This window comes from Rutidosis leptorrhynchoides, chromosome 7 (genome assembly GCF_046630445.1).
Source record: "Rutidosis leptorrhynchoides isolate AG116_Rl617_1_P2 chromosome 7, CSIRO_AGI_Rlap_v1, whole genome shotgun sequence".
In the NCBI taxonomy this organism is placed as follows: Eukaryota; Viridiplantae; Streptophyta; class Magnoliopsida; order Asterales; family Asteraceae; genus Rutidosis; species Rutidosis leptorrhynchoides.
In genome coordinates this window covers 357,481,139-357,498,458 of record NC_092339.1, presented here as the reverse complement: position 1 = coordinate 357,498,458, position 17,320 = coordinate 357,481,139, and the positions used below count along the sequence as shown (strand labels likewise).

The 17,320-nt window shown below is 31.0% G+C and overlaps 1 protein-coding gene across 1 annotated transcript; it reads left to right on the top strand.

Moving 5' to 3' along the window:
* The first annotated feature begins 11,650 nt into the window (after positions 1–11,650).
* On the top strand, positions 11,651–16,556 carry LOC139857201 (short-chain dehydrogenase TIC 32 A, chloroplastic). Its single transcript, XM_071845940.1, has 8 exons — positions 11,651–11,953; positions 12,806–13,037; positions 13,157–13,236; positions 13,350–13,506; positions 15,521–15,602; positions 15,747–15,834; positions 15,923–15,969; positions 16,053–16,556. Exons 1-8 carry the CDS (start codon positions 11,827–11,829, stop codon positions 16,248–16,250), a joined length of 1,011 nt encoding a protein of 336 aa, XP_071702041.1. The 5' UTR covers positions 11,651–11,826; the 3' UTR covers positions 16,251–16,556.
* The last annotated feature ends 764 nt before the right edge of the window (positions 16,557–17,320 follow it).

Sequence of the window (17,320 nt, the reverse complement as noted above, 5' to 3'; positions counted from 1 at the left end):
AGAATCCAGCATCATAAATTTTTCTTGCTGTTAGTTGAGGCCCATAATGCCCTCCTGTTGGTCCTGTGTGATAATGGTTTAATATTTTACTAGCTTCATCTCCAAATACACATCGGCGTATTATTCCATCTGGACAACTTTTAAACAAATGTGGATCTTCCCAGAAATAGTGTTTTATATCACTGAAGAATTTCTTTCGTTTTTGGTACGATAATCCTTTTTCAAGGAATCCACATACTAAATAGTTTGCATAGTCTGCAAACCATGAGATTTCATTATAATCTATCTTCAATAGATATTCATCAGGAAAGTTGTCTTGTATGGCCGATTCATTTAGAACTTCTAATTCGGGATTTTCAAGACGAGAAAGATGATCAGCGGCGAGATTTTCTGCTCCTCTTTTATCTCGGATTTCAATATCAAACTCTTGTAAGAGTAAGATCCAACGGATTAATCTTGGTTTAGCATCTTGTTTCGAAAATAGGTATCTAAGAGCAGAATGGTCGGTATAGACCACCGTTTTTGCTAGAACAAGATATGATCGAAATTTGTCAAAAGCAAAGACAGTAGCAAGGAGTTCTTTTTCAGTAGTTGTATAGTTCGTTTGTGCTCCTTGTAACGTCTTACTAGCATAATATATAGGTTGAAATCGTTTTTCAATCCTTTGTCCTAAAACGGCTCCCATTGCAAAATCACTTGCATCGCACATTAGTTCAAATGGTAGATTCCAATTTGGTGTTATCATGATCGGCGCATTAGGGAGTTTCTCTTTAAGAATATTAAAAGATTTGATACACTCATCTGAAAAGATGAATGGAGCATCCTTTTCTAGGAGTTTATTCATATGAGTGGCAATTTTAGAAAAATCTTTTATGAAACGTCGGTAAAAACCGGCATGCCCTAGAAAACTCCTAACTCCTCTAACATTGGTGGGATGTGGAAGTTTAGAAATTACATCTACTTTAGCTCTATCCACTTCAATTCCTTCTTTTGAAATTTTATGTCCAAGAACGATGTCTTCTTTAACCATGAAATGACATTTCTCCCAATTAAGTACTAGATTTGATTGTTCGCATCTAATAAGCATTCATTCAAGATTAGCTAGACATGTTTCAAATGTATCACCGAAGACTGAAAAGTCATCCATGAAAACTTCCATGCATTTTTCTATCATGTCATGAAAAATCGCCATCATACACCTTTGAAAGGTTGCAGGGGCGTTGCAAAGTCCAAATGGCATGCGTTTGTAAGCAAAAGTACCATAAGGGCACGTGAATGTGGTTTTCTCTTGATCTTCGGGTGCTATTGGAATTTGAAAATATCCGAAAAATCCATCTAGAAAACAATACTAACTATTTCCGGCTAATCTTTCCAACATTTGATCTATGAAAGGTAAGGAAAAGTGATCTTTTCTGGTGGCGTCATTTAATTTTCTATAATCAATACACACACGCCATCCTGTTACAGTCCTAGTAGGAATAAGCTCATTTTTCTCATTTGTAATGACAGTCATGCCACCCTTCTTAGGCACGCATTGAACTGGGCTTACCCATGGACTATCAGAGATTGGATAAATTAGACATGCATCTAGCAGTTTAATAATCTCTTTCTTAACTACATCTTGCATATTAGGATTTATTCTTCGTTGGCGTTGCACATACGTTTTATAACCTTCTTCCATAAGGATTTTATGTGTGCAATACGAAGGACTTATTCCTTTAATATCATGAATCTTCCATGCAATGGCTGGTTTATGAGCTTTCAACACAGAAATGAGTTGTGATTTCTCATTTTCAGTAAGAGAAGACGATATTATTACAGGTAATTCAGATTCACCATGTAAATAAGCGTATTCCAAATGGTTTGGAAGTGGCTTTAACTCTAATTTCGGAGGTTCTTCTATCGATGATTTGTATCGATATCTGTCTTCTTCTTTTAGCATTTGAATTTCTTCTGTTGTTGGTTCATATCCATTAGCTATAAGTGTAGCTAACATTTCAACTTCATCAATTGGTTCATTACCTTCTCCTAAAGAACATTCTCCTGTTCCTTGTAATTCTGGAAATTCTTCTAACAATTCTGCGTGTGCATCTATAGTTTGAATATAATAACATGTATCATCTGCAGATTGTGGTTGTTGCATTGCTCTATCAACTGAAAAGGTAACACTCTCGTCCTCTATACTTAGGGTCAATTTCTTACCGAACACGTCTATCATTGCTTTAGCCGTGTTTAAGAATGGTCTTCCTAATATGAGAGGAACTTGAGAATCTTCTTCCATGTCCAAAACAACAAAATCTACTGGAAATACTAAAGTACCAACTTTAACTAGCATGTTCTCCATTATCCCTCTAGGATATTTTATTGATCTATCGGCTAGTTGTATGTTTATTCTGGTTGGTTTCAATTCTCCAAGGTCTAGTTTAGCGTATAGTGAATATGGCATTAGATTTATACTAGCACCTAAGTCTGCCAATGCTTCTATTGAACTAAGACTATCCAAAAAACATGGAATTGTGAAACTTCCTGAATCAGATAGTTTTTCTGGTATCTTATTCAACGGCACTGCTGAACAATTAGCATTCATGGTAACAGCCGAGAGTTCTTCCATTTTCTTTCTATTTGAGATTAGATCTTTCAAGAATTTAGCATATCTTGGCATTCCTGAAATCACATCAATGAAAGGAAGATTTACGTTTATCTATTTAAACATATCCAAGAATTTGGATTGCTCGGCTTCAAGTTTTTCTTTCTTCATTTTACTCGGGTAAGGAAGTGGTGGTTGGTATGGTTTAACATAAGGTTTAGCCTTAACTGTGTTATCTTCATTAACCTTTTCAACTACCGGTTCTTTTTCCTTATCTTGATCAGGTTGTGGTTCTTGTGGAGTAGGAATAACTTCATCAGAAGTTACAAGTATTTCAGGTGGTTTAAGTGTTGTACCACTTCTTGTGGTAATGGCTTTAGCTGTTTCATTCCAGGGGTTAGCATTTGTATCACTAGGTAGACTTCCCGGTTTTCTTTCACCTATTAACCTTGCTAGGTTACTTACTTCTTGTTCCAGATTTTGAATAGAAGCTTGTTGATTTCTAAATGCTTGAGCATTTTGTTCATTAGTTTGTTTCTGAGATGTGAAAAACTGTGTTTGAGTTTCAACTAGCTTCGTCATCATATCTTCTAAATTCGGCTTTTTATCATCGGTTTCTTGTGGTGGTTTGTTTTGAAAGTTAGGTCTTTGCTGGTTGTAAGTATTATTGGATACTTGTTGATTGCTAGGACCTTGTTGGTTGTTGTATGGAATATTTCGGTTATAATTCTGGTTTTGATTGTAAATTGGTCTTGGCGGTTGATAATTATTCTGATAATTATTTCCAGGTCTTTGGTTTATGTATGAAATATTCTCTCTTTGTTCCATTGTTAATTCAATACTGAGACAATCTTTTGTCAAATGTGGTCCTCCACACTGCTCACAACTAATTCGTATTGAGTGAATATCTTTAGTCATCTTTTCCATTCGTCTCTCCACAGCATCTATCTTTGCGCAAATGGAATCTAAGTCATGGCTAGAATCGGCTCTAGCTGTTTTAGATGATCTAACGATATCTTTTTCATGGTGCCACTCATGTGAGTGGAAAGCAGTGTTATCAATAATTTTGTAAGCATCAGTTTCGGTTTTCTTCATAATAGAACCACCAGCTGCTATATCTATGTCTTTCCTTGTAGTGATGTCGCATCCTTGGTAGAATATTTGTACTATTTGACAGGTGTCTAAACCATGTTGCGGACATCCTCTTAATAACTTTCCAAATCTAGTCCACGCCTCATATAGAGTTTCATTTGGCTTCTGTGTGAACGTAACAATTTCTGCTTGAAGTCTTACAGCTTTAGATGCAGGAAAGAATTGTTTAAGAAATTTTTCAACTAAAACATCCCATGTATCAATCGCCCCTTCAGGTAACGATTCCAACCAATCTTTGGCTTCTCCCTTTAAAGTCCAGGGAAATAACATGAGATATATCTGTTCATCCTCCACTTCTCGGATTTTAAATAGTGTGCAGATCCTATTAAAGGTACGTAGATGTTCATTTGGATCTTCCTTCGGCGCACCACTAAATTGGCATTGATTAGTCACCATGTGTAGAATTTGTCCTTTGATTTCATAATCTGGCGCATTAATGTCTGGATGAGTAATTGCGTGACCTTGGCCAGTGCGTTTAGCTCTCATTCGGTCTTCCATACTTAAAGGTTCCAGATTCTCCATAATTGAATTTGTTGAATCTGAATCACTAGAGGATTCTGATTTAATGGTTCGTTCCTCAACAATCTCTGTTTGAATGATTGGTGGTTCCGGAGGAAAGTTTAGTGGTTCAGGATCTATGAATCGTTCCTGAATATTCTCCGGATTCTCAATTGTGAGGTCGGGTTCAAAAAATGGATTATCGGAAATTTGAACTGGAGTACTTGGTCGACTGGATGACGATTCTAAAGAAAAATCAACGGCGGTAATATTTGCTAAATGTCTTGATCTAGTTACAGGTGGTGAACGTACAAAAGGTGGTGAACGTCTTGCTCGGTGCATTCACTGAATATCCTATTATTTTTTAAAAGGAAAGAAAAATTATAATAAGTTATCCAATCAATAGACTTTTCTGATTTTGCCCACGTTTCGAATAGCCAAAAGATGCAGCAGAGGGGCAGGATTCGTTTGGTCTCAATATAATTGAGGACTGTTTGGCTCCAATAACCCGGTCCACGTACAAATCCAACTATTACTACGAACCAGAAAATTTTGATGTCTATCAATTTAACCACTTAAAATAAATTTTCGTAATTTTAAGAAATTTAGATAAGAAGTAGAATAAAAATCTATATCCTAAAACTAGAATAGCGAGAAATAAGAAAGAAAAAGAGCGTGTCGAAAAAGGTCGAAAAAGAAAAATGGTTGAAAAATAAAAAGTGACGGAAAAATAAAAGAAACTTATAACACTTAAAAACACTTGACTAACCTAACCTTATTACTACAACTAACTTAAAATTATAATCGCAAATTGAGATTACTAATTGGAATGATAATTGATACATAGGTAAAAGTCGTCTAAAAATATTAAAGCTTACAGGAAAAACTAAATCCCAAATGGAAATAACTTAAAAAGAAATTAAAACTTAAAAAGGCGTCGCAAAATTCTAAAGTACCTAAATCTTAGTCTAAAGAAAAAGCACTTAAGGAATTCTACGGCAAAGCCTAAAAATCTAGAAGTAAAAATAACTATGGCAAAAACTAAGTTTAAAACTAAATATGAGCTAAAAATACAAATATTACGCTAAAACGATTAAAAAGGGACAAAATATAAAAATATACAAAAAGTTGTAAAAAGTACAATTTTTATAAAAATATTATTTTTATATTATTTATTTTATAAAACTATTAATTTTATATTTTAATTAAACTAATTTAACTAAATATATAAATTAAATAAAAAGAAACTTAAAATAAAACTAATTATAATAATAATATGTATTTAGGGTTAATAATAATAATAATTAATAATTACTCCGTAATTAATGCTGATTAGGGTTCCTGTGTGGCGTGTCAGATTGTCTCCGTGAGTTGCGGTATTCCAAGCAGCAAACCCCGCGAGTCGCGGGGTTCCAAAATTCAACTCTGGTACAGTTTTAAATTTGACGCGTTTTTTTTTTATTTTATTTTTTCTGTTTTATATTTTCTGTTTATATCAAAATATTTATATAATAAAAAGTTATATTTAAAAACTTAAATAAAAATAGAACTACTTTATAATTTTAAAAATATCTTAAAAATAGATTTATATATATTAAATTTTTTTCTTCGGTTTTTTTTATGTTTTAAATAAAAACAAAATACTTAAATAAAACTTATATAAAAATAAAGAAACTTTATAAAACTTAAATATTTAACAAAATCTTAAAAATACTTATATTTTTCTTTTTCTTTTTATATTTTCGAATATTTAAAACGTATTTTTATAAAAACAAATTTTAATAAAAGTAAACTAAATTTTTTATTTTTTTTTTATATTAGCGTTGCGCTTCCGGCTTTTAAGCGATTCCCCGGCAGCGGCGCCAAAAATAACTTGATGTTTTAGCAGAGGGGTATAAAATACTATTAATTTTTAGCAGGAAATACTATTAAATACGATACAATTTTACACAAGATATTTATTTATTTAGAGAATGGATATACTTAAACCTTGCTACAACACTTATAGGCAGTGTACCTAATCGTACAGTAGTGTAGTTTTTAGTAAGTCCGGTTCGTTCCACAGGGAATCTTTTTCACAAAGCTTAACGCTATATTAGTTTAAATTTATAAAAATACAAATATATATATAAGTAATATTATTATTATAAAGGGGGGTTTTTTACCGTTTAATGACCGGTTTGTCGATTTTAAAACTTTAGTCGCAGTTAAAACCAAATGTAAAATAATGAATAAATACAAGACTTAATTTAAAGCGTAAAGTAAATAATGATAATGAAATTGCGAATAATAAAAGTGCGATAAAATAAACTTGCGATAATTAAAAAGTACGATAATTAAAAGTGTAATTGAATATAATAACAATAAATAAAAGTGCTATAATTAGAAGTGCAATTAAATATAAAATAAAGGAAATTAAATATGAAATAAAAGAATTATGCTTATTTAAACTTCCGTAATCATGATGTTTGACGTGTTGATTTTAGTTTTATGTCCATGGGTTAATTGTCCTTTGTCCTGGATTATTTAATATGTCCGTCTGGTTTTTGTCCATAACAGTCCATCAGTCATAAATATAAAGTGCGAGTGTCCTCGTCAAATTATCCTTATACCCGAAGTTAAATATTCCAATTAATTGGGGACTTAAACTGTAACAAGATTTTAATACTTTGTTTAATAATTACACCAGGATGTCGACTGAGTGTAACCCAAGGTTTTAATATTTTGTTATCAATTATACCAAGTGTCCTTGTACATAATTTCACCCCTGTTTTAATTATTCTAGTGGCTATTAATCCATTCCCGTGTCCGGTTAAATGAACGATTATTCGTACATATAAATACCCCGCCCATCGTGTCCGATCGAGTGTATATGGTAATTAATAGGGACGCCCAATTGTAAATCTTTATATTAACATTAACAAACTATCATTTAATTAAACAAATATAAAGCCCATTAATAGCCCATAGTCTAATTTCCACAAGTGTCGTTCTTTTGTCCAAACTCCAATTATGGTACAAAGCCCAATTACCCAATTTTAATAATTAGCCCAACATCATGATTACTTCGTTTTAAATAAGCATAATAATAACTTAGCTACGAGACATTAAATTAAAAAGGTTGAACATAACTTACAATGATTAAAAATAGCGTAGCATTACACGGACAGAATTTCGACTTACACCCTTACAACATTTGCTAACATACCCTTATTATTAGGATTTAAAATTAAAATTAAAATTAAAATATAAATTATAAATATAAATATTTACGTATAGATATAGAGAGGATGGATATATATCATGAAAATGATCAGATGTCGGTTGGCTTTATAGGGAATTGAGTTCAGGGGTACTCCGCGACTCGCGACAACTTTTGCCTTCAAATTCCGCGAGTCGCGAAGTTTGAAAATACAGCTCACCAACTTTGGAGTCTTTCTTGCCGACGGATTTTTATTATTTATATAATATATAAATAATTATAAGAATTATTTAAATATTATAGTATATTTATGTGCATAGTTGACTTGTAATTTTTAGTCCGTTGCGACGAGCGTTGAGAGTTGACTCATGTCCCGGTTCCGGATTTTCGAACGTCCTTGCGTACAATTTTATATTTTGTACTTTGCGTTTTGAATCTTGTACTCTTGTAATTTCGAGACGTTTCTTATCAATAATTGGAACCTCTTTGATTGTATTTTGTACTTTTGAGCTTTTTGGTCATTTGCGTCTTCAATTCGTCGAATCTGTCTTTTGTCTTCACCTTTTATTATTTAAACGAATATCACTTGTAAATAGAACAATTGCAACTAAAAGCTTGTCTTTCTAGGGGAATAATGCTATGAAATATATGTTCGTTTTTAGCATTATCACAATCATTCACCTTAGTTCAATCATCTAAGTAGATATAACTAATTTAGCTACTCATATTAAAGCAAAGAACACAAGAGAATAAAAGATAAACCATTGAAATCATTAAACTAAATGTAAACAAAAGTAATTGAAAGATTAACACTAACCAAAATTGTTGCAATAATGTAAAACCAATGAAAAGTTGATATAAAAGCTATAAAATTCGTAACCTAGCTGCTAGAGCATCCAAATTCGTCTTCGAAAACTGACTACCTTAAAAAGGGAGTTAAAACGCGTATTTATAGTAAACAAAAATTCTAAAGTCGGCTGCAAATCTCACGGCCACATTAAGGGAATCGCGACCACGAGTCTTCACAAAAATCGCGCCCACATTAAATGTAATCGCGACCGCGATTTTACTTGAACTCTGTTTCCGGATTTATGTTAATGCAATGCGACCGCGAGAATTTAATCACGGGCAAATACCAAAATCGCGACCGCATTGATTGTTATTGCGGCCGCGAGATGTGCTGTTTTGAACAGTATTTTTCTGTTTCATTTTTATACTTTGACTCTTCGCTTAGACTTTCGATTATCTTTTACAAAACAGCGAAACTTTCATCCGTATATCTTCCAAATTATAATAACTCTTCGAATCATCTCGTAGGAATGTAACAACTCAAACTTTAACAATTTCTTCGCCATTTCTTCAACTTATATTCAAAAACCAAATAGAAACGAATCGATATTGCGAGTAAAAATATGTATAAACGAGGCAATATCACAAGTCAATTGAAAGTATTGGGACGAGTTTGTGAATTTAAGAAAAAATACACTCTGGATTTGCTAAAAGAAAATGGAATTATTAATTAAAAGCCCTACAAGTTGCCTATGGATTAGAATGTGCAACATACAGCAGACAAAGGTTCTCCTTTACCCGATCATAAGGTTTATAGAAGGTTAATATGCAGACTGATATATCTGACAATTACCAGACCTGACATTTGTTACATTGTACATTTGCTAAGCCAATTTAAGCAAAGTCCCATTTATGTACATTATCAAGCCGTTGAAAATTTGCTAAGATACTTGTTGTTAGCACCAGATCAAGGTATCTTACTAGCAAATAGGTTAACAGTACAATAAAAAGCCTATTGTGACTCTGATTTGGCTAGTTGTCCAATGACCAGAAGATCTATTGGGTGATTCTTCTATTTTTTGAAAGTCTAAAAAGCAAGCTGTGGTTTTAAGATCATATGTAGAAGCAGAATACAGATCCATGGTTGTTTACTCGTTGTGAAGTCACATGGTTAGTCTCCTTATTAAAAGATTTGGGATTGAAATATTTAGGTCATGTGGAGTTATACTGTGATAACCAAGTTGCAATACACATTGTCGCAAATCCAGTGTTCATATGCTCGTACCAAACATATAGAAGTGTTTATCACTATGTGAGAGATCAACTTAAAGCTGGTTCAATTACTACTAAGTATGTGAATACAATAGATCAACTTGCAAATGTTTTTACGAAAGTTACTTCAGTTGATCAGCATTCCAAATTGCTAAACAAGTTGGGCGTTTAAGTTCCTATCAAATCACGACTTGCGGGGGAGTATAAAAGTCAAATCAAGTCAACTGAAAGTACGTGACCAGTTTGTAATTTCCAAAAAGTGAAGTACATTAGACCATTTCGGTGTATTTGTAAAATATGTTTAATAGTTTGTTAGACGCTCATGTTTTTTGTAATTTTCGTTATGTAGGGTTCATGCTTAAATTGTGGTATATATTTAATATTTAGTTTTATTCAATTAATTCACAATCGTGTTGTTCATTTCAATTTCATCGTTATCATTCAATCTCCAGAGCTCACTAGCAGGGTGAAAACAAGTTTAACTAGGTTGCAAATAGGCTAAAATTATAATTAATGGACACAATACCGACAATAATGAGCTCACTAACAAAGTTCTACGACATATGAAAGAAGAAATCATGAACTAATAATCAAAAAGGAGATGAGACCGAGACTGAACCCTTCACATCCGCTTTATGTTGCATGTTCTTCTTCAGTAGGATATAAATACAGATTTAAAAAGAAAAAATCTTTCCATTCCAATTCTATTTATCGAGATACGATGTACGCAATTTTAAAATATTATTATTATAATCTACCTTTTGTTTAGTGTAAAAAATTTACCATCTTATTATTTAATCTACATGTTAACGTTGAGAAGATGGTCCAACAAGTCGGTAATATTCCGGTCGCCGGAAATCAAGATGCCGATGTATCCATGGAAAATGATAATCATGATGTTTCAAGATGGGGAACCAATCGCTCACCAGGCATACTTTCATCTTCTCCCGAGGACTACGATTCGAGTTCCAATATTCTTAAGCATGCAATTGGTGTATCGAGCGATGTGCAGGATTCTATTCCCGATGTTGCTGACACGGATCCTTTGGCACAATATTCCAATCTGTCTAAAGACGTTGGGCCTGAGTTTTCTTTGGGCCGCAAGGGTGTTAACAGTTCAAATAAATTTGGGCCTAGTCTTCCTGAGGTGAATAATAGTGGTCCTAAGGTTTATGATTTGAAATCATCTCATTGTGAGTGTGAATTCACTATTAAGGGTATTTCAATTAGTATGAATTTTAATGATGGAAGAATAGGTAATAGTGCGGTGGCTCGTTTTCGAATTAAGCAGAAAAAAATTCCTCCGTTAATTAAAAATCACTTTACTAATTTTGTTCTGGGGAAAAAACGTATGAAGCGTAGAGGATGTCGAGACGAACTTAGATGGTATGAAAGGGCATTTCTCGTGGATTTGATGGAGGAGTTAGACGAAGATGATGGTGTTGATGACGAGTGCTCATGTTGTTCATGTTCATCTTGGGATTCGAACACATAAAGTATTTGGTTTTTGGTCTTAGTTTATTTCGGGCTATCGAGCGTGTGTCTCTCGTGCATAATCGTTTGGCCGAGGTGTTGAGTTATTTTTACGCAATGTTTTGTGTTGTTAGTTCGTGTTTGTTGGCCAAGTCGTGTCTATCTTGTTAAGTGTGTTGATTTCGAGATGTGGTATTGTATTGCTAGCTTCTTGCTAGTTTTCTTTTTATATTTCTATAATATATATTCTTGCCTTTTAAAAAAAAATTAATAAATAAATTAAAAGGGGAATGAAATTAAGATTGAACCCCTCACATTCGAAATGAAATAAATGAAACAATTTAGAATTATAACGAATGAAGTACCTCTAATTTAATGTAACTATTAAGTAATGAATACGGAAATAATAAAAGCAAAGCAAAACGAACTTTTGCATTTGCATCTCTACATAAATCAAGTGACATGCAACAAGTAAACCGATTCATAAGTAGAACCAGGACCATCATCTCCTCACCCCCCCATCCCTTGTGTAAACAACCCACAGGTCCACTCTGCCTTGATCACTCCTTTATTATTTTAATATATATTTTTTTAATTTTAAAATAAATCACCTTTTTTGTTCTGAAGCCTATATATACACACACATCCATGTATATAACTAGCCTCTGCCCCCCTTTTTTTCTCTTCTGTTAAGTTGTTGACATTTAACTCTATTTACTCCTATTCGTACACTCCCTTTCTCTCTTTTTTTTTCTTACTTTTTTTTTCTCTATATATACTAAAAAGATAAAGAAACAAAAAGTTTGTACACAAATATCAACACAACAACGAAAGAATTCAAAGGAAAGTCAAAATGCTTGAAACGGTTAAGTACTTGACCGGGTCAGCCGGACCAAGCGGGTACGGGTCGAAATCCACCGGCGAACAAGTCACTGATGATTCATGTATTGATTTACGATCATACACCGGCATCATCACCGGTAACTATTTATTTTTTAAATTATTTTCTCTATATACATAATCTTATTCATGCACATGCATTCTCATCATTTTCCTATTATTAATTTGGACAGAAAAAGAATCATGTGTTTTTTAATCATTTTTACTTGTGTCGAAAGAGTAATAGATATTATATATTAGTATTAAAATTAGTTACTACTACGAGTATAAGTTAAGGAGCGAGAAAAGTACTCCTTCTTCCATAAATCTATTGTTTTTAACAAATATACGGTTTAAAAAAAAATAATTATCACATATACCTTTTTGTTAACTTTCAGTCCTACTCCTTAATTTTTAAGTATCTTTTGTTACATAAATAAAATAGAAACACAAAAGATTTTTGTTAGATTATCTTTATTTATTTATGGAATTAAACAATTAATTTGAGACATACTAAAATGGAGTTAACGATAAATAACTTAAATTATATGAATATAATTATAATTATTAATATTATTATTATTATTATAATTATAATTATAATTTATGGTGGTCGGAAACTGTATAAACTGGTTAGGCGGCCTGTGAATAAAAATACACTTTTTAACATGTTAGTAGTATAAACATTAAAAACTTATCTGTTTACAAACTAGAATAATATGTATGTGTATATGTACAAGATCAGTTTTTGCGTCATTACGAATTATGAGAGTTTATGAGGGTCGGAAACGGTATAAATTAGACTGAATATATTTGAGTAAAAATATACTCCGTACATTTTAACGTGTTATATTTGAGTAAAAATACACTTTTTAACCTGTTACTATAAACAAGAAAATGTATCCTTTTACATGTTTACAAATTAGAATGATATGTTTATGTATATGTACAAGGTGCGACGTCTGGAATAGGTGCGGAGACGGCTCGAGTCCTAGCTAAGCGTGGGGCTCGACTCATTCTACCGGCTCGAAACCTTAAAGCAGCCGAGGAGATTAAAACACGAATCGCTTTAGAGTATAGTGATACACGGATTATTGTTATGTCACTTGATCTTAGCTCTTTAAAATCAGTAAGGAGATTTGTTTCAGAATTTGAAGCTCTCAATTTGCCTTTAAATTTGCTCATGTAAGTACGTTACTTCATTTATTTTATGTCATCTCTCTCTTTTATTTTTAAACCAAACAATACTAATCGATCAATTAAATTCGTATTTTATAAATTTTATTTAATTTAATCTGTTATAGTAACAACGCTGGAAAATTTTCATACGATCATGGGATATCGGAAGATGGAATTGAAATGACTTTTGCAACTAATTATTTAGGTAATTAAGTTATTAGTTACTAAGAGTAGTAATATACTCCGTATGTATTAGTTACTATGTGAGCAAGAATATAAAGAAAATGAACTCATCATAAAGTTATATTTTTTTATTAGGTCATTTTCTGTTAACGAAATTGTTACTGAAGACGATGATAGATACCGCGAAAACAACAGAAATACAAGGAAGAATTGTGAATGTATCTTCTGGAATACATACATGGTTTTCCGGTGACATAATTCGATCTTTGGGTCAGATAACTAAGGATAAAAGGTACATATACATAAGAATATTTTCAATTTAGTTTAATAAATATAATAAAAAGAAATAATGAAAATTGTTGCTTTTCAATAAAAATATGAAAACTTGAGAAGAATAAAACGGTTGCATGAGTTTTGAGTTCTCTCTTGGCCGGTTAGCTTGATGATTAATCTAGGATATTCTGCCGTAAATACCAATCTGATTGTTGAATTATTAAGATAACGATGATTTAGGACTATGTCTAAATAAATTTTAAAGAAAACCAAACATTATATTAAATATATAAAATGTTTTAACTAAGGTGTATAAAAATGTTGTTCATGAGAGTTACATATTGACCTTTGTAGTAGCGGTTTGATTAGTACAATACTTTATACACGTTGACAATAATCTTAAAAATTATCATAAATATATATATATATATATATATGAAAATCTATAGAACTCACAGATTAAGCTCAGTCTGCACACATATTGAGTTCAGTCTGCACACAGATTAAGTTCTGTAAGTTTCAAATATGAAAACTTACAAATAAATATTTTTAAGAGACATATATCAAAGATGCATAAAAACCGAGTCAAAATAATTTAAAAAATTGTTGAAAGACGCAATAATGTTTCAAAACTAAAATGTTGAACATGTATAAAAGAAGTTCTTCAAAAGGTAAAAAAAACTCATAAAAGAGTCCTCCATATTTAATTGTATATTATTTCATTTCGAGTCGTTTCAAATTTATTATCTACGTTTATACTCGTTAACTTTTGTATGTAAGATAAAAAGTTAAGTTACAAGTAACGGATAACACTGAAAAGTAAATAGTAAATAAATGTAATAAAAATATTTTTTAAACTACATTTTTTTTATCTGAGTACGATTAATATAGGAGGGAGGCCCTATATTTATTTTCATAACAAAAGTTGTATTAATCAATTATTATTGATAATTATTTGTGTATTATAAGTGTATAATTAAACCTGTAAAGCTCATTTCAACAAATTAGTTGGGTCGGATCAATACTTAAACTTTGTGTAAATTTTAGATGATTTTCAAGACTTTTTGACTTATATTTAACAGTTTTTCATCACATGCGTTAAACGTTTTTTTTATCTTGTTGAAACTTGAAATTTGTATTAAAAATCTGACCATTTTAGTAGTTTAGGAAATGTGATTTACACAACATTTGAGGTACTTTAAACGCGGTAGTGGATTAGGCGTACAACTTCACTTTTTATAGTATGAACTTCTTCTAGGATTCTGTATAGTTTGACTTGGACTTTGACTTTTAGAATACATGTTTCCACCACATTTTATTATTTTCATAATAATATATGATATAAATATATAATTTATACTGTAATATATACTCCGTAATAATAATAATGTATTTTAAGCACAATGATTAAAACATGTATATAATATATAACATAAATTATTATATATATTAATATTAATAATTAATCTTCATAAAATGCAAATAAATAAATAAATAAATAAATAGATAAATAAATAAATAAATAAATATATACCGATTAGTAATGAAACCTTGGTCTTTACTCCATGGGTCCTATATATAACTTTTAGTTGAAGGAAGAAAAAAAATAAAACATGATTAAATCCCGTCATCTTTCCATAATGAAAATCGTACACAATTTAATTTTTGGACCACTTAGAATTAACACACAAAAAATCAATTAACAACTACTCCATATTTTTTCAATGCAACAAAATATATTTTATGAAATATGATTTAGATGGTATGGAAGGTAATTCGATCTAGTTTATGTTATTTATTATAATGTGTAAATAAAGGTAGAAAATTAGGTAATACGGAGTAGTTAAATGACGGAGTAGTTAAATAGTACTCCGTAAGGAGTAGTTAAATAATACAATTGCGAAAAAGGGAGTGTATAAAAACTAAAGGAACTAAAAATGAATAAAAATTGAAACAGTAGAGATGAATTAAATGTGGGTTTTGACTTTATCCTGAGGATATTTAATTTTATTTTGTTTGTTGTAAAAATACAGTAATTACGATGCTACACGTGCATATGCGATCTCGAAGCTCGCAAACGTTTTGCACACCAAGGAACTTGCTCATAGACTCCAGGTATTATTATACATTTTACATACATTATCATTAGATTATAAACAATTGATGATGGGTAAAACTTAAAAAGTAATATTTTGTTTTATCCCTTTATTTTACAATTTATGTATTTCAATTATATTATTGTTTTATATTTTATGGCAGCAAATGGATGTTAACGTGACAGTAAATTGTGTGCATCCTGGAATCGTAAGAACTGGACTCACAAGAGATCGTGAAGGTTTCATTACAGGTAATATATTTATCGCTAGTGATAATATGTTGTATAGATTTGTAAAAGAAGACTAATTAATAAAGTTTGCAATTTATAAAACTTGCAGATTTTGTGTTTTTTCTGGCTTCAAAGTTATTAAAAACAATTCCTCAGGTAATAATTTCACACTAATAAAATCATTTACATTTATATTCATAAATGCAATTAGATCTAAATTAATGACCTTGTATGTGCAGGCTGCTGCTACAACATGCTATGTTGCAACCAACCCAAAATTAAAAAACGTGAGTGGAAAATACTTTGCAGATTGTAATGAAGCTTCCAACTCAGAAATAGGATGCAACCAAAAGGAAGCTGCGAAATTATGGTCATTTTCTGAAATCATGGTTTCTACTGATTGGAAAACCGTTTTCGCTCCATTTTCTTCTGCTTAAATCTCTCCAACTTAGACTTTATAATATAATACGTCTATGTTGTAAATGTTGCGAGAACGTAAAAATTAAATAAGTCTAAAATCTAAATACCAGACTTATTTTACTTTTACACTCGCAACATTTACTAGCATAACATACTCATTCTGTTTAGATTAATTAATCACATATGCACATCATATCATACTATATTATATAAGTAGATAATTTAGGCATCATATTAGAAAAATACTAGATACCTCGATGAAAATATTATATACTTATTTGAAATGTAAAGACAGGTTAGATGAGGTTTACAAGTTCTATTTTTCTCCCATGTGAATAATATTAATATAATAATATCATATACAAGTCACAAGTGCATATGCATGGTCTGGTTTATTAATTTATAATTTATAATTTATGGGTGCAATATTAGGCAGGTTATTTTCAGTATATAATATATAATATATTGGATTTGATGCTAATTGGCGAATTAGATATTTAAAGAGTACGTCCTTGTTTTTAATGTAATAGTTTCGTCTCTACCTGATCAATCAAGTACATAAATACATTTTTGTTTTATCTGGTGAACCATATACAACTTGTCTTATTATATGTTAATAACAGAAATAAAGATGACAATATCAAATATGGATTAAATTAAGTTATATTCATATATTTTATTTTTTACCTTTTTTTTATCTAAAAACTTAGAATTATTATCTAGTTAAATTTGAAATCATCCGTCCATATTTATATTCGATATATAAAGCTCAAATATGGATTAAATTAAGTTATATTCATATATTTTATTTTTTTACCTTTTTTTATCTAAAAACTTAGAATTATTATCTAGTTAAATTTGAAATCATCCGTCCATATTTATATTCGATATATAAAGCGGGTTAATGACTAGTATTCAAGTGATCCATAAACTTTAGTATATGGACGAGCCATAGACTTTTTTTTATTTGATTAGCAAGTAAACTCTTTAATGAACGAATACATTGGCTCCACATAGAGGGTAAACTTCGGGTAATCAAGCCCTCTGAGCGCGAGACTTGGTACCGAGTGAATTGCGTATTATGCGT